Here is an 18,423-nt window from a genome sequence, read left to right as displayed (position 1 = left end):
TATTTGTGCATTTAATTAAAAAAAGAAAAAAAAATTAATATATATATATGTATATAAAAAAGTTATATTTTGAAAGCGTTTGCTTGCGCTAAGTTAATGGACAAATTATTACGTTTATGGGAACTGTAACTTTTTTCCCCTTCTTACTATTTTCTGTTTTTGGTTTTGGTTCTTTTGTGTCCTTATTTTTATTTTTTGTTCTTTTTCTTTAATCTTACGTTGTACGCATATAAATACACGTTTTAGGAACCAGAATCGAAGTTTTTTTTATAAAACTATCATTCGTTGTTATACGGCGTTAAGAAAATAGTATTTGGAACGAAATTTCAGCAATGGCGAAACATTGTAACGTGGCAGAGATTCGAGCAATAAATTTACAGTCTTTTTTTTTTGTAAAAGAAAAAAAAATAAAAGAAAAAAAATCTCTCTCGCGACTATGTTCGATTATTTGACCATTTGCGTTTGTTCGTTCGTATTTGGTTGTTTTATCTATTTTTTTATTTATAGAGTTTTCATTATTATTCTTCTTTTTCTTATGTTTATCGTATCATGTTTTATCTTCTTCTCTTTCTTCTTCTTCTTCTTCTTCATTTTAACTTATTTCTAGAAAATTTTTGAAAAATTATCTCAACAAGATTTTTTGTTTCAAGAAGAATAATTATTTTTCTCAATATTATAGGAATATTATTTTCTCTTTTGTTCGTTTCTTTCCTTATCCATTATCTTTCTTCTTTTTAGTTTTTCCCCAATGTTTTAAAAGAAGAAACAATTCAAATCCGAAAAGATGACGATTAATAACTCGTCAAACATTTTTCGGACCATCGACAGGGTGTCATTGAGTTTCGTCCAATTGACGTAACGCTTTTTTGCTATTTTCCACAAATTCCTGTAATAGAAAAAAAAGAATATATATATATTATTTAAAAAAGAAGGATAAGAAAAAAGCAATGTATAAAAAAAAATTAATTAAATTTTTACCATCAAACCACGGCTCATGAAGTATGGTCTACTAATTCCGTCATTTTTCGCGCAATCCTCGCAAAAACAGAGGAATATTGAATCAATGATCATCTGAAAAATAATCGTTCGATCAAATATTCAATCACAATTAATAAAATATTATTAAAAATTTTGTTCTAATCGTTTATTAGATGATACTTACTTCATAAATTGAAATGAAACAATGCGATACGAGGAAGGCCAATAACCCTGCCAGGGTAATTGGCACCCAGGGATGCTGCAGTCCTTCTTTCTTCTATGCAAATAATATATGAGAAAAAAGAAAATTCGTTTTTTAATAAAAACACTACTGGCATGCAAAACTAATGAGAGAGAGAGAGAAAAAAATGTTAATAATTTACCTGTATCAAATAAATACCAGTTATAACTGTCAATACAACTACCAATACTTTTCCCAAGAACAATACGAAATCTCCGACACTGTTTATAGCTGCTACTCTTAAAATATTACTCGAAAGTGCTTGGAAAGCTTTCTTGCCACCGGTACAAAAATTACATCCGTATATAGCTAGAGAGAAAAAAAGAAAAAAATACTATGCGTTTTAGAAATATTATGATGAACATTTGAATATTAGGAGTGAAACAAAAGTTCGTACGTTTTTTAACATTAATATTTCACTCGCATATAAAAAATAATTTTCGACACAATTGCACGAACTTTTGGTTCATCTTAATATAACACGAAACGTTGATTGACAAATAAAAAAATAAACGACACCTGTCTCGATGTAAGCATTTCTGGTGAGAAATTTGAGTGCACATTCGAAGCACCAAAGACAACACTGACAACACCATAGAATCCCTTTGACACAGCTGTTGTCGAATTTCTTCAAACGATTTTGAATGAAGGATATCATAGCTCGTACCAAACGAACTATTCCAATGATCAGTGCACCAAATGCTATTGTACCCAAATGATATCTTACGAGATATCCAAATCCTTTTGTCACAGTCAAAGATAATTTCTTTTTATCTCTAAAAACAAATAAATCAATATATTAACATAACAATTTATTAAGTTTTGTATACTTTGATAAGTGAGAAGACAAATGTTTTACCTCGTGAAAAACCAACGAGCTACCGAAAGTGCAACGACCATGTGCTGACAACCGAGGAAAAATTCACACAAAACGAAGAAAACGAAAAGATTGTACCACCTGGCAGTCTGTAATAATATTATGAATAATATTAAACAAAAAACAAGTATTTTGTTTTCAAATTATTTAGAATAACGATACTTACTATCATAAGTGCATCTTTCCTAAAGTGAATTCCTGTTTTATTTTTATAAACGGTACCAGCACTTTCTATCCAGAGCATACAATAAATCCAAGCGAACATTGTTAGGCCAATGAGTAAGTACGTCTATTGAAATGATTATAATGATTTTTTTTTTTTTAAATAATTAACATATATAATTATAATAATAGCTTATATATAAAAAAAATTGATAGATGACATTGTACGAATATTCACATAAATTGGTTGTAGAAGAAGTGCAGGCATGGAATAAACTGCCTTTCCAGCTTCACGAAAGAGTTGCATTACCAATGCGATCCTTTTTCTCATCACCAAAACTATCAGTAACGTGATCACCTGTTTAAAGTGAAAATAACATTTGAATATCGTCAAATATTCATGGTACAACGATGATATTAGGGTGTGTACCGAAAGTTCGTGCGTTTTTTATATTAATATTTCACTCTCATGTATAAAGTAATTTTATTGACTTTCAACAAAATTGCTGCACACTATCTTAAACAACACAACAAAATGCATGAACTTTTGATACACCCTAATAATAATTAATAAATCACCCTAACCGTAACGATTGTCATAATGATGGCATAAATCATATACGCTTCCATACTGGAATCTTCTTCAAAATTTTCCTTATCAACAACGCTCTTTGATTCCAATTCTTTTTTCTCTTGATACCAAGCCATCCTGAATAAAAAAAAAATGTGATACGTTATAAAAATACTGTTTCCTTTGTTAATAAGAAATAATACGATTGTATTACTAACCAAAGAAAAGTTGTACCACCGATACAAGCAAGTATAACACCAATTAAAACGATATAAACGATCCATTGTACCATGTAACGAAAGGCTATCAGAATACCAAGAGAAAATGCTGAAAATGATTGAACAATTAATGGATCATCAAGTGATATGCTTGAATTTAGTTGAACGATGACAGGAATGATATTAATGACAATCATGATTGATAGTTGACGATCATGATGATGATGATGATGATAATGACGAGATGACGTTGATGATGTCACTAACCAAGTGCAATTAAACAAAGATACATCAGTTCTCTCCAAGCCACTCTGAGATCAGTTGATACTTCCTAAAATAACAATGAAAACGTCAAAATTAATGATGTTTCATAATCATCATCATTCGTTTAATTAATCAAATTAAAACTTGACTTACTCTATAAAAATTTTCTAATCCAAGGCTTTTAATAATAGATGTTACGGTATCCGTTACTTTTTTAGGTATGCAACGATTTAAAAACAATATTCTGCAACAATGAAATTCACTTCTTAGTATGTTTTGATACATTTGATCATAAATCGTTAGATATTTTACTTACAAATGATCCGGATCGTTGCACTTGGTTACGCAGTCTCGTATTTTTGTACCATTTGGTAGAATACTCATCTGCAGATATCTACGAGATTAAACAAATGATATTAATGTTTGATTGTTATTACGATTTATATGATTCGTCACGTAATTTTATTGATTCAACACTTACGGTAAATGTCTGTAGTCGGCACCCTTGCAACTAAATTCAGGATTAGTTTCCTTTGGCGTGATACGTCCGCAAACGTTTCCGCAATTATCGTATCCGTATACTATGCGATATATGTCCCCATTTTTCACGGAATTTGTTAACATAAATGCCTTTTTTTTTCGTTGGTTTTTTTTTTTTTTTTTTTTTTGGAAAACGGAAATCGTAATTAAAATTAAATCAAATCAACGTACATTTATATCTAGGTTCTATGATTGGAATGTATAAAAGTATTTTTATATACGAAAAATTATACTTACAAAACCACCGAGTAATGCGATTAGAATAATTAGGGTAATTAAATCAGTACAGGACCGATTGGTTACGAATATTTTTTCGGATCTCCTCGCTGCCATCTCTTCGTTCTCTGGAGTCTGAAAATATCAAATTTAAATAATAGCTAATCAAATAAGAGTGTGATAGTGAAATTTAACTACATCCTGTATATTTGATACCCTATACACTTGATATACATCTATATATATATATATATATATATATATATTTATTTAAAATGATTTATTATTAAATACGAATGTAATAGTAAAACTATTTAATTAAAATATTCTTAAACAAAAAAATATATATATATTAATTTTACATGAAAAATCTATAATATTAGGTACTCTGATTAAAAACGTTGATAAATACTAATTTAATAAAAAAGAAAAAATTTTATTTTATCGGTAGTTAAAAAGAAAACCTTGTATATTTACAATTTTCTTTTGCTATATTTAATTTTGAATCGTTTGTTAATAAAGCAGAAAAATTGTTTATTTCTTTTTGTTTCATTTTCTTTCGAGCTAATTTTCTAATATAATTTTCTATTTATTTTATTTTCTCTATTTTGCCGATAGGATAAGATTGAATGTTAGAAAAACAGGAGAGATAACAGTCCGGTCACGTTTATGAATCGACATTGACCAACGGTTTGAAGAAAGGATTCTCGTGTTGCTAATATATTTTACTTTTCATTTCCGTTAGCAACTTTCACGTAGATAAAATGAAAAGGGTATTCTTTCACCTTGTGATAGCACAGTGTTGGTGGTCACCGTGATAGTAATCCAGTTAGATTAATGAAATGATTTAATTAAATTTTCTCATTAGCCTTATATATGAATTACGTATACATAAATATAACTACCTAACGGATGATTCATTAAGTTTATTACATTGCACTATCAACGTACATTTATCTATGCTACGAACGTGTAACTAATATTAAAAAATACTTTTCACGGGAACATTAACTAATAACATTTCTTAATTATAAATTCAAATGTCTTGAGGATTCTTTGATATACGTAGTATTATTTTTTCATACATACAAATTGAATTAGTATTCTTCTATTTTGCTCTTTTTTAAATATTTCAAACGATAAATTACATATGTAATGATTTTGATAATAATTATTACGTGAAGATAATTATTACGCGAAATATTATACATTTTTCATGTATATTAATTCCAATTGCGATTTTTTATTCATACGAAACTGTGTGTATCCAGATGTTAGCACGGATTTTAACGTGTTCTGTTTTGAATTCACGATTAGAGAAAATCTTATCAACGATCAGAAGAATCATTTATCTTTCTCTAATTATTATAATTAATCGAATTCGTTCGATAAAATTTCTTTTTTTTTATTTAAAATGTGTCTTTTATAATGTTTATTACTTAACTCTTGCAAACGAAAAAATGATTCACTATTTCGCAAAGCGTATACTCGTTAGAATTTGTTATAAATTTATTATAATTTTCTTGAATTTTCATTAGCGTGTTTTTTCCCGTGCAAAAATTATACGAACTAAATGGTTTGATAATTTTTGTATCGGTTTTTACTATTTATTAATAGTATTGTTTTCTTTTTATTATTCTACTAACAAATTATATTAACAAGATATTTTTATCTTTTCCGCGTAAATTAAGGAATGTAGTGTTTTTTTTTTTACCCCAGGTTCCACCTTGGAGGAGACCTCGTCCGAACATCCGCAACAACCCATCCTCAAGGAATTAATCGAAACAGTTTCCTGTGCACGTGCTGTTTGTTGACGATTACCTTCCTCCGTACCTTAAAATTAAGAAAAACACCAATTACAAAAATAAGGAAAATTTATTACATTTTTTTCTATCCTTTCAAATAATATCTTATTTTTATATAATATTTTTTATATTTTAACGGATAAACGTTTCATTTTAAAGAATTTTTACTGAATTTGAATTATTTAGTAAGAATTCGATTAAAACAAATTCTTATCAGTTGTTACCATGTGTAATTATCGAAATTGAAACCAATAGTCGAAGTTTGATTATAACAGAAGGATTATTTTTAACCGATCTTATATAAAGATCAATTGATTATGATAACTACAGCCGATAACATTATTATCCGTGATTACAATAATCGAATCTCATTGTACTTTAAAACCTTTAAATAGCATATTGCATTTATTATTATATGATGTTACATAAGCGGTGCATTATTGGATACATGTAACATCTAAATTCAAGGTAACATATTTTATGTTTTTTAAATCATACTTATATTATCATTTTAAAAAATGATTTCCTTGTTATTAATATAATATAATATATAAGACGAGTTTCAAATTTATAATTCAAAATAATGTTTATCTCGTAAACGGGGGATTATTGAACAGCAATTATTTTCAACGAGAGTTATCCGATTTTCAAAAGAAAAATATTCTAACATTTAAAGTTTCAAAGTGATTTTCTTTCTTTTTTTTTTCTTCAGTTATTAACTAACAATAAGTTTAATAAAAAAAAATAGACAAAGTTTGAAAGTTAAAAAAAGAAAAAGAAATTGTAATTATTTCTTATTTTCAGTTTCGTTTATTATCATTCTGATTTTGTTGATTTCGTATATATGGAATGATCACCATGTTAGTTATTATACTTTCTCATTTAATCTAACATCACTTTTACTCGACGTATGTGCTATATATATATGTTAGCTTTGGAGAAAAATTTGCGGACTCGCGTTCAAAGAAAACAATAGGAAAGTTATCGAGCGACACGTATGAAAGTGGGTTATTGGTTCAGCAGATAAGAATGCTTTCCTACCTCTATATGCAGGAGTAGGAGCAGATAGGTAGGTTGCAGTAGTATAAAAAAGGACTAAACGTAAAATCCAACTCACTTAGTTGAGTCACATTTATCAATCCTTTCAACAATACAATTTGATCGATTTTGACGAAAACCAAACCAAACCACGAAAATAAATACATAAAAGATTCGTTTTGTTATTTAATACTACTACTACTACTACTACATATAAAACTTTCGAGCAAACTATGGATACTCGAATAAAAAAAAAGAAAAAAGAAAGAAAGAAAGAAACGTTGAAATTAGTGTTGGCTTTTCCATTCCTGTTGGAACAATAGTTTTGCGGTTATTTTCGACCGAACGCATAGAAAAAAAATTGCACCAGTTGGGGTGCATCGATTCACTGAAAAACAACACGGGGATGCTGCTGCTGCTGCTGTTGCTGTTGCTGTTGCTGACGACGACGACGACGAGCTAACCGTTGCCACTCTCCATTGCTATTTTCTAGGCAAAATAGGTAAAAGAAAAGAGAACAACGACAAAATCTAGACAAAGAAAGGGTAGAGGATGAAAATAAATTGCGAGTGAGGTGATCCTTCCGATGACATTTCCGCAACGCGTGACGCAGTCATAGTTATCGATCGATTTTTCCACGTAATTGCAGTTTATCGCCGGTTATCTCTTTGTGTTTCTAACAACTATCTATCTACCTCCCCCTCCCCCTACACCTACCCCCTATCCAGGTGAAAATTTATCAATTCAAATTTTTCCACAAAGTTTTCTTTTTCTTTTTTCAAATCAAATTTTCATTTTATTTCCTAATGTCAAATGAGAAAAGAAAAAAAGAGAGAGAGAGAGAGAAAATTCGTGACAAAGAACGTCACAATACGAACTGATGCACTACGTATATACAAACACATACACACACACATACATGTAACACACGCACTAATTATATTCGAACTCGTGCATCAAAGAATCTCTTAGCATTTATGACTCACCGTTGTTCCTTGACGCCATGGTCGTTTAAATCAATAAGAAGAAGAAGAACTAAAGGAAAACTTCAGTTTTTAAAAAGCCCAATAATAAAAAAACTATTTGTTCACGATTAACAACTTATCAAAAACAACACGTGAAACTTTCTCTTTTTAATTAAGAAAGAAAAAATGGGGGAAGTTAATACGACGACGACGACGACGAGCACGGGTGATAATCCAAGCAACGATTTCTGTAGCTTCACCACAACAAAAAGTCTTTTTTATCTGCGAGATTCAACACAGCCAACGTGTTTCGGTTGAGTTGTTCAGCACCCAATGATAATAAAGCGATAGCTACGTTTGAGAAAACTGATACGATAAGAAAATCGTTTGATCGTTTCTTGATCGGTATAAAGAAAAAACCGAACTGATAGTAAACATTTCTCGGAAAATATCCGATGGCTGATGATTGAACTTTTCAGTTCGAGGAAGAGGAAGAAGGAAAATAAGAAGAAGAAGACAATAATGGTTGGGATATTTGGAAGAGGACTGCAGGAAAACTGTGCACTACTGCCGTTGCTTCTTCTTCTATGAGTTGAACGCACCTGGTGCATCCAGATTGTTAAGCACGGTTCGGAATCAGTTTCTCCCTTCCCTTTTTCCTTTCAGTGTTGTCCCTTCCCCGGCCCTTTTTATACCTGATACAAACTAAACTATTCTCCTACTCTCATTTTCCTTTCGTTCGAGGGTTCAGAGTAAAAGTTAGTAGGGGGAGAAAAGAAAGAGAGATGAAAAAAGAAAATCATCTATTTCCAGATATTCTCGGAACATTATTTTTCATTCTCAAATAAAATCTAAGATCGAACAGAATATTATTAATATATGTTAAAGATATATAATTTATTCGTTTGTTCGTAAATAAAATCGATGAGATGGATGAGTGTTTATCATTGAAACGAGTACTCATTGATGAATCATTATCGTATCAACTCGTTCGTATACAACAACTGAATTGATTTTTTTTGTTTTGTTTTTTTTCATTATATATCATCATAAGTATCATTCTTATCGGATTTCTAATTAAAAATTATTATTATTACTATTTAATAATGTAATTCTAGTTCTTGTTATTACGAGATAAAATGATGACGATAAAAAAGAATAAAAAGGTAGGAAACAAAGATATATATATGAATGGAGAGAAAAAAATTGAATAAGAAAATTGTGTGCGATTGAACGATTCCATAATCAGAGAATCGTACCAGCTTTGTAATCAGGTTATGCAACATTTCCTTTTTCCTCTTTCTCTCTCTCTCTCTCTCTCTCTCTTGCATGCATTGTCATTGAAAAGAAACCAACAAGCCGTCGAGTAAACCGTGTGTAGGTAGTAGCCCACTCGTGTAAGAGTGAAAATAATTAACGTTTTGAACAAAGGATCATTGTAGGTCTACTCTACTCGTTTTTTAAGTGGTCATCGTCGTACACGAAGTGCACAAGTATGAAATATATATATATATATATAACACGAGAGAGGCATGGATTATTTCAAGGAGTAAAACAACTTGGCAAAAGGCGTGCCACCGACAACCTGTCGCTCTCGTCCCAGCAGAGGTACTCAACTTTGCCCTTGATACGGGATTAGAAAAAGACCTATGAAAATCCACTTGGATCTGATGATAGTATCTACCGACAAGAAGTTTAAACTCACGATTTCGAGAGAATAAATTTTCATTTAGAAAAGAGAAAAACGGATCGTGCAGTTGGATAGATTAAAACTTCAATTAAATAGATAAAAGCAACAGAGCTTCTCATTTCATAATAAGATAATCAAGGGAATGTCATTAGTAAGAAAACAAATGATCGTTCAAATGTAGTTGAATAAATCTAACGATCCAATGTAAATCAAATCGAAATATAATATTACACGTATATAAACACGTACCTCGTTTAAAAGTTTTATGCTTTACGGTTGATAACGAAACTAGTTTGTTTAACGTCTGTCACGCGTTTTCTCGGGATTAATTTGAAAACGTATGAACGGAGACGGACTATCTTGCTATTTCCGATTCTCTAATAAACCACACAATGACCTTACTTTCTTTGCGAATTCTCCGTTTGAGAAAGGCTGTCAAGTAAACGATAAGAGTGGTTTGCCTAGTACAGTAATCAGTTCAAACAATTCTACAAGAGATTCCTCTTTAGTAACGTCAATAATTTAACCGAAACAATCGAAGAACGGGAGAAAGAAAACAACCATTATATTATTGTTATACTTAACAAAGTTAACGTAAAGAAACGGTAACGCGATCGAGAAATCCACTCTCGAGAGAGAATATACTTTTGAAAAAAATATTCGATACGTTCTTTCAACTTAAACTTATCTTTATCTCCTCGTAAAGATTATAGAAAACATAAAACGTCAATATTAGTTCGTCTTATGACGTAGTTACATAAATACTAGATCGATGAGTCGATATAATCATATATATATAAGTAAAAGTAAATAAAAGTAAATAAAAATACTTACACTAACCTTAAAAAATCGTATTTCCCGCGTAGAACGGCGCCATTGTTATTAACACTGTTTTTTGCGATCACGTGACCAGTTAGTATTTTCCTTGAACGCACATCGGTCAGAACGTTCTAACGTTTTAACGTTTTTTAAATAATATTACCAAAATGTAATGTTATTAAAACGAAACTTTATTGTTAGCATATAGATATATACTTGATACGCAAAAGGAATAGTCGCGTTTCAGTCGAGTACTCTCGGTATACTAACCACGAAAGAGTATTATAACATACCTACAAGCTGGAGAACGATGCCACTCTCTCTTTCCCACTCTTTCTTGCCGATGTGTTTTGTTCTCTTTCTTTCTACATGATGACACATGCACGCTTGCCTGCTTTTATACCACGTTTCATGACTCTTTCTTACTAACTACTTCTTCTTCTTCTTCTTTCTTTATTCTCTTGGCTTGATCTCTCTTACTTTGTAAGCTATTCCTAACACAAGCACAATTATCTTCACAGTCAGTAAGATGCAGCTGATTATTCAAGGTTCTCTCGTGTTTCACCTTTACATGTATACATATATATATAAATACTACTTACTAATATTAGTTACATATGTAGCAGATATTATATCTATGTATATATGTAATATATACGCTTCTCAGATAATCGTTTGACATTACTCGGGATTTCATTAACGGATGTCCGAGAATGAAATTACTTCGTTTGCAAATCCGTTATTATTCATTTAGGAACTACACATACATACGTACCTATTATCTTTGCCCCAGATTTTCATACGACAAAAAAAACTCTGAATTTTATAATACCGATCTAATATCTAATTTTAATTTACTAATCCATTTTCATGATTATATATTACTCGATCGATCGATCGATCGATTATCAATCACTCTGTTGTAATAAGATGTTGAAATTAGCTCGAATGGAATGAAATTTTTGTTTTTTTTTTTCTTCACAAAGACGACGAACGTTAATTTAGACAAAGACTTCTCCTCCATCGCGGTTTACCATGATTCGCGTGCAACTATACTAACTTATACGGTATATCTTCCCAAACGAACAGTACGTTTATATTTTAACAGACAAAGCCTCGTGGTTCATCGACCTAAGTATAAACAACACGTTTTATCTATTACTCGTACCGATCGAGTCTCCATGCGTGACTTTACTATAACGATCGGTAACCACATGAATCTTTTATTTCGATCATGCACGCATGCATTTTTTGATCGATCAACGCATAAAAATATATCGATTATATTTTTTACCTAGTTCGATCCTATAAATATATATATCGATAATATTATCATCGAAAATTGTACTTCTGTCCAAAAAAAAAAAGAAGAAAATGTCAGACATTTTGTTTGATCCGATCCGATTCGGATTTTGAAATCAGTTTAAAAAAAAAGAAATAGCTCAAATAAATCAATTTATTATTAGTTTTATCCTAATGTCATATTTAACGTGATATTTTAAAATATGATATAAATATATATCGATAATATTATCGACGAGAATTGTACTTCCGTCGAAAAAAAAATGTCAGACATTTTATATGATCCGATCCGATCCGGATTTTGAGGTTAGTTTAAAAAAAACATTGCTTAAATTAATCAATTTATTGTTAGTTTCATCCTAATACCTTTTTTATGATTTTTACTATCTATTCATTGTCTTTTCATGCGAAAATCGAGAACGAGATAATAATCTTTCTTTATTTTCTCGTAGCTTTTCATTAGAGTTACATATTATACCGTGAAATCGGTATTTGAAAGATGGCTCATAGCCAAAGTTAGCTAGTCGAAAATTAGAACATTGACACACGTATGAGTATACGTCTATGTATGTGTATATACATTGACATATTTTTGATTTCTTTTTATTTTTTACTAACTTCTTTAGAAGTCTAGATCAACGTTTATCTGGTTAATCGTTTCAAGGAAAAAATAATTCTACGTAAAATATCGATTTATTTTTTTTATTATCGTATAAATGAAAACGAAAGGGATGCATAATTATAAAATATTCACAAAACATGTAACATGCAATAACAGGAAAGGGACATTTATCGATTACGTTTGTTCTCGAGTCATGCTTCGTACGCTTTATGATAAGCATCTTAATTGTAACACGATTCCCATAACATCGGTGTCTCATTTTCTCGAGGAATTATATGTCGCTGATGTCGATCACGATCGATAAACGAGCAGTAAACATCAAAATGACTTTATCAAATAAAACGATAACGTGCTTCGACATACGTTACACCTATTAACGATAACAATCTCCAAAATAAATCATTTCTAACAAAAATTTTGAGTATAACAAATAAGAAAAAGAGATCCTTACAACAGCTTCAGCCAAGTATAAGAAAAATCAAAAGAGAAGAAACAAACAAAACATAAAATTTCCAACTAGTGCTGCCGCCTAACGGGATAACATAAAAACATTTATTTAAAACATATTTCTCGGATGATAAAGTCGCATTACCCCGGAACTATCCATAATTTATCGACCGAGCAATGGGGGAATACAGCGGATAAAAAATGGAAGCCATTGTTCAGGGGTCATGCCAAATTTTAATGCGCAAAATTGTTTTCCATCTAACGTCGTTGCCAAAAAAAAAAAAAAGAAAAAATAGAAGGACAGATCATCCGTCATCTTATTTATTTCGAGTTCAACGTAACACGTAAGATATAGGTATACAAAGTAATAGTATATAGTCTAAGAAGACTTCATTCACACTTACTGTTCATTGAAGTCATCTCCATCGTTGGATTCGGGCAACCTTCCAAGATTTCTTTCTTTATCTTTATCTTTATTTTTCTTTCTCGCGAACGAAAGAACGAGAATTCAAATGAAACGTGTCTTCCAGTCACTTTCCCTTTTCATAGACCATTTTTTCCGCGAATGATTCGATATGTTCATGGGGAAAAAAAGAAAAAAAGAAAAAACAAAATAAATAAAATGAAAATAAAACGAAGAGAAAAAAGAATAGAAGAAAAAAGAGAAATACGCTTTTCAACGTGGTTCAATCGATATTTCTCGATTGCGGAACTAAATGTCCGCAATGTCCGTGAAAATTTGTTGCGAATAGGGTCCGAAAAGAAAAAAAAAAATACTACTACTACTACTATTATTCTGTTTCTGTTCTATCGAACAGCCTCGCCGTTTGCTACTCGCTGGACCGTGAGAACATGCTGCTCAAGCTTCACGAAATGTGTGTATCTCTCTCACGATACCAGCGCGGTTCTCTTCCTACGTTATATCGATCCGAACGCGACGATACCTTTCGAGTTTATGCTTCTTATGTCTACTTTAATCGTAATTCAAACTTCATTACGACTAACTACGATCGCATTCTCGTTTAACATGTAACGAGAAATAATTAACTAGACGGAATTGAATTATTTGATATCCAGTTAAAAAGAAAGAAAGAAAGAAAGATAAAGAGAGAGAGAAACAGAAAATAAAGTCAGGATTAACGAGAACGACGAGTAATTAATCAATGTACAATATACAAACATAATTTAAAGGGGGGAACAAAATTTCAAATCATTCCAAATTCGCGTAAAACATTTATCTTCCGCATTCAACGAACGAGATTGCTGATAATCGTCGATTCTATGCTAAAAAAAAAAAGTAAATAGAAAAATGGGCGTAAAAGGGTGTTGAATAAGATTTGAAAAGAAAAGAAAAGTAAAAGGAAAAAAAAAAAAAAAAACAAAAAGATGAGATGATATATTCGAGTCTCGCATAAATCACTCTCTCTCTTTCTCTCTCTCTCTCTCTCTCTCCCCTCGAATTTCGAGAATTCGCTAGAAGGAAATAATTGAATCGTTGCCAATTAAATCTATAGGTAGGATAAGTTGCGTCAGGGATGTTGCGGTCGGTCCTTACCGATTCGTACTGGAAATTTGCGGAGATTAAACGTTTATCTTACGTAAGGCCTTCGCCCCCCTTCACCTCCTCCTCCTCACCCCCACCCCTATTCTCAAATCTTTCGAATACGAAAATGTGCAACGTGGATACCGAAGATAGAAAGGACATGGAGATAATCTCAAATATCGCGTGTTTGCACGCGAAAATATGTTTGTGTCAGAGACAGAAAAAGAATTAGAAAGAGAGAGAGAGAGAGAAAAAGATAAAGATAGAGAGACTGACAATGAATTGAAATAGCTTACTTTAAACAAAATCGAATTTGGTTAGGTTCGACACGAAACGAATAGCTACTGGAAGGAACTTCCAGAATTTTCATCTATATATATATATATATATATATGTATATATATATATATATATATTTGTTCATCTTTCTCTTTTTATCTTCTTCACCCTCTCTCCCTTTCTCTCTCTCTCTCTCGCTAACTCTTTTTATTATCCTCCTACTTTTCTCGTATCCAAGCAACACAACGGACGTATGTACGTGCGCGCGCGCGCGCGCACACCCATTCGTTCGTTCGTTCGTTCGTTCATTTTATCTCATCATCGATCCATATTCCAAACTACGTTTAACGCAACGCAAACTCCAAATCTGTACGATTGGACCAAATCTCGCAAATTATCTTTTCCGGCTTCTTCTTCTTTTTTTACTTCGTCGTTGTTGTCCTCATTTTTTTTCTTTTTTTACTTTGCCGCATAGTTTGAACTTTTATTCTTAATTTAATTTTCTTTATTTTTTTATCTCGCGTTTGTGTATACGATTCAATTGAATTTACTTTTTTTTAGATGCAAGGTTACATATCAGGGATATCAACAAGGGGGAAAGGGGTTTGTTGGGGTTAACTATTTCGATAATACTTTCTCATAAATTTGTCGGATATTTCGAGAGTTACATGAAAATAGTAACACTTAAAAAGACACTTCAAGCAATAATATAGATACGTATAGGAATAAATAATATGAATAATCTGTTCATATATACATAAATTCTTCTAATATTTGTACACGGTTAATTATGTAATTATGTAATTTATTAATACTTCGAGTATATTTTTCTTTTTTTTTTAATACCGTAAACGATCGAACTAACGGTATTTAAAAATATATTTCATAATTTCGTACAAATGTATAAGAAGATAATTAATCAATTCGATACTTTTGATTGACATAATGAAGCAATATACAATTAATAGAATAATCAAATTCAATCAATATAATAATAATTTTGTGTTATAATTATCGATAAACGTTATAGGATATAGAAAATATGAAGAAGAAATCAATGTCGAGGATGTAAAAGGAAAACGATATTTTAAACAGGTGTTAGAATATCGTCGAGAAACGAATATACACGTTGGTGGTAGAGAGGGGACTGGGAGGGGGAGGGGAGGTGGTATTTTTTTCGTTGTTTTCAATTCGGAATAAAAATAAATGAAAGAACGATCACACTTTGAAGAGTATTATATATTAATTATATTCAGTCGTTGCGCAATCATCTTATTTAATCACGTTAATCATTTATTCAGTTTTTTTTGTCATTTTAAACGTATGCGTGTGTAAAACGTGTGTGAGATCGATTACACGTGTTAAAATTATTTCCTTCTCCTTCCCCTTCCCCCACCCCTACCCTCTCCACCTTCTTTTTGTAACATCCACCCTTTCGCGTTTCCACCTTCTTCTTTTTCTTTTTTTCTTTCCATTACCCTTTCGCGTTCGTCGTTTCGTCATTATTATTTGTTCTCGTTTTATTTTTATTTTTTTTGTCGTATCACCCTCCCCCCCCCTCGCACCCCTTTAAATTTCGCTGCAACTTTGCGTCGTTGAAAAAAATATTGCGTACAATAGAACAAAGCCGGCACAAACCACCACCACCACCACCACCGCCACCACCGTCATCGTCGTTTTCCCCCTGTTTGTTTGTTGGTTTTTTTTTTCTTTTTTATACTTTCACTTTCTCTCTCTCTTTTTCTTTCTCTCGACAAAAATTTGAATCATCTTCTTCTCGTCCTCGGCTTTTCGTCGTCGAACCTCGAATGCAATTAAATAGTACCTTCGCTTTCTTTCCTTTCATTTCTTTCATTTCTTCCCCATTCTTTATTTTCTCTTCTCCACCCTCCAATTTCCATTCATCCTAAGTGATGTATCTTCTCTCTTTTTTATTTTTTTCGTTTCCTCCATTTTGTTCTTTCCGTTTCGAAACGTGAACGCCTATATTAATAATAACGATTATATAAAAGTAATCCGTTAAAGATCGTTAAAATAATGATTGTTATTGTTGTTGTATTTTAAATGTTGCTATTTAATCAAAATAATAATCGAATCGAACGACAAATTTTTGAAACTAATTTAAATATTCCATCTCGCACATTTGACGCAGTCAATTTTTAACACAATGATAATATTAACAATATTACTACAATTACTATAACTACTACTACTACTACTACTACTACTAATAATAATAATAATGATAATAATATATTAATAATAATAATAATTAACATATATATATATATATATATACATACGTACGAGTACGTGAGGACGTTTGGAATTAAAACGAAAAGCAAAAGTTGATCATCCGTTTGGAATGAATGGAGTAGCGCACACTTTTCAAAAACGTTGAAACATCCTTGTGCAAAATTTATGAAAAGCCATTTTTCTGTTTTTTCTTTTTTTTTTTTTAATTTCCTCTTCCTCTTCCTTTTCCTCTTCTTCCTCGTTTTATTTTTCTCGGAATTATTTTTCTTCTTTCGTCCTCGTATCGTTTTATTTCATCATAATCGACAAGCGTTTTAGGAGAATATTTATATTTCGCTAAATTCGTCACAGAAAAAAGACAAAAATATTTTTCGTCGAATAATCCGTTTCAGGTACAATCTTATATATTAGCATACGGCTGTGTTAATTAATTCATTTCAAATAACCGTGACCTCTCGCGCGCAATAATTCGCCATTGGCCGTACCCTTATTAATTATTATTATTATTATTATTATTATTTCTCATTTATTATATCTTCTTCTTCTTCCATCCTTCCTTCCTTCCTTCCTTCCTTCTTTTGCTTCGGTTCTTTTTTTTTTCATTTCTCTTTTACTTTTGTTAATAATTAATTTAACATAAAGCACACGCGCACGCGTAAATCTCATAATATTTTTTTATTATATTTCTTTTTCTTTTTTTGTTCGATTTATAATCATCACTCTTTAAACCTTTGAAACCATTACTACTGAAACCATCATCCCATTTTTTCGCATACTATCGAGATAATATCGTATGGAGAAAGAGTATCATTGTATATATATATACATATATATATACATATACATATACATATATATATATACGTGAATGTTCAAGTGTGTTTAATGTAAGTGTTATGTTAAAGAGTATATGTATATAATATTATGTATGTAGTATGCATGTATCATCGTGTAATAGAGTAATAAGTTACATAACTATATATACACACACATATACAACGTATTATATCTAAATTATCGATATATATGTATATGTATATAAGTATATGCGTAGAGCCACGCTAATTTTATTTTATTTTATTTTATTTTATTTTATTTTATTTATTTTCTTCTTTATTATTTTTTTTTTTTTTTTTTTACTTTAATAAGTTATAGTCCCTCTTTTGTAGTTTTATAAAAGTACGAAAAAAAACTATATATCGATTTCACATACGACCGCGGCGTTTAACGATCACGCAAAACTACACTCTACAATACATACATACATATATATATATGTATATATGTATGTATATATTATTTATATCGCGGAGACAAATACGTCTTTGGATCTCACCGAAAGGAAGCAAGTTACGGAGTCTAATAAAATACATCGTTTTATTGTGTTCTTTCTTTTTCTTTGTTTTTTCCTTTTTTCCTCTTTTTTTTCTTCTTCTTCTTCTTTCTATTTTTTAAATCTCATTATCCCCATACTTTTTTTTTTATATATATATATAATTTTTTATTTTCGTTTTATTTTTATATGACCCTCTTTTCGCTTTTTCTCGCACTTTTCTCGTTTCGAGAATTCGACGAACCAAAAAGCCAAGC

At 30.8% G+C, this 18,423-nt stretch overlaps 1 protein-coding gene and 1 long non-coding RNA gene across 6 annotated transcripts; both read right to left on the bottom strand.

Annotated features, from left to right (window-relative positions):
* Positions 1 to 694: 694 nt before the first annotated feature.
* On the bottom strand, positions 695 to 14,644 carry LOC122525530 (choline transporter-like protein 1). Of its 5 annotated transcripts, none has more exons than XM_043648384.1 (18): positions 14,595 to 14,644; positions 13,160 to 13,294; positions 5,782 to 5,900; positions 4,089 to 4,202; positions 3,793 to 3,941; positions 3,628 to 3,705; positions 3,465 to 3,555; positions 3,315 to 3,378; positions 3,048 to 3,156; positions 2,844 to 2,967; positions 2,497 to 2,616; positions 2,263 to 2,385; positions 2,079 to 2,185; positions 1,739 to 1,995; positions 1,362 to 1,528; positions 1,163 to 1,255; positions 979 to 1,071; positions 695 to 886 (listed from the first exon to the last, which is right to left on the bottom strand). In XM_043648384.1, exons 2-18 carry the CDS (start codon positions 13,179 to 13,181, stop codon positions 833 to 835), a joined length of 1,884 nt encoding a protein of 627 aa, XP_043504319.1. In that variant the 5' UTR covers positions 13,182 to 13,294; positions 14,595 to 14,644; the 3' UTR covers positions 695 to 832. The 5 variants fall into 5 exon arrangements, with proteins under 5 accessions (XP_043504319.1, XP_043504321.1, XP_043504318.1 ...); XM_043648386.1 differs by lacking the exons at positions 13,160 to 13,294; positions 14,595 to 14,644 and adding exons at positions 10,406 to 10,515; positions 10,678 to 10,767; XM_043648383.1 differs by lacking the exon at positions 14,595 to 14,644 and having other exon boundaries at positions 13,160 to 13,336.
* Positions 14,645 to 15,795: 1,151 nt separating this feature from the next.
* Positions 15,796 to 17,399, bottom strand: LOC122525533. Its single transcript, XR_006305817.1, has 2 exons — positions 16,885 to 17,399; positions 15,796 to 16,560 (listed from the first exon to the last, which is right to left on the bottom strand). It is a non-coding gene; the product is annotated as an uncharacterized LOC122525533 (long non-coding RNA).
* Between the last annotated feature and the right edge of the window lie 1,024 nt (positions 17,400 to 18,423).

Source organism: Polistes fuscatus, unplaced genomic scaffold (assembly GCF_010416935.1).
Source record: "Polistes fuscatus isolate 324 unplaced genomic scaffold, CU_Pfus_HIC Scaffold9, whole genome shotgun sequence".
In the NCBI taxonomy this organism is placed as follows: Eukaryota; Metazoa; Arthropoda; class Insecta; order Hymenoptera; family Vespidae; genus Polistes; species Polistes fuscatus.
This window is presented reverse-complemented; position numbering and strand designations above follow the sequence as displayed.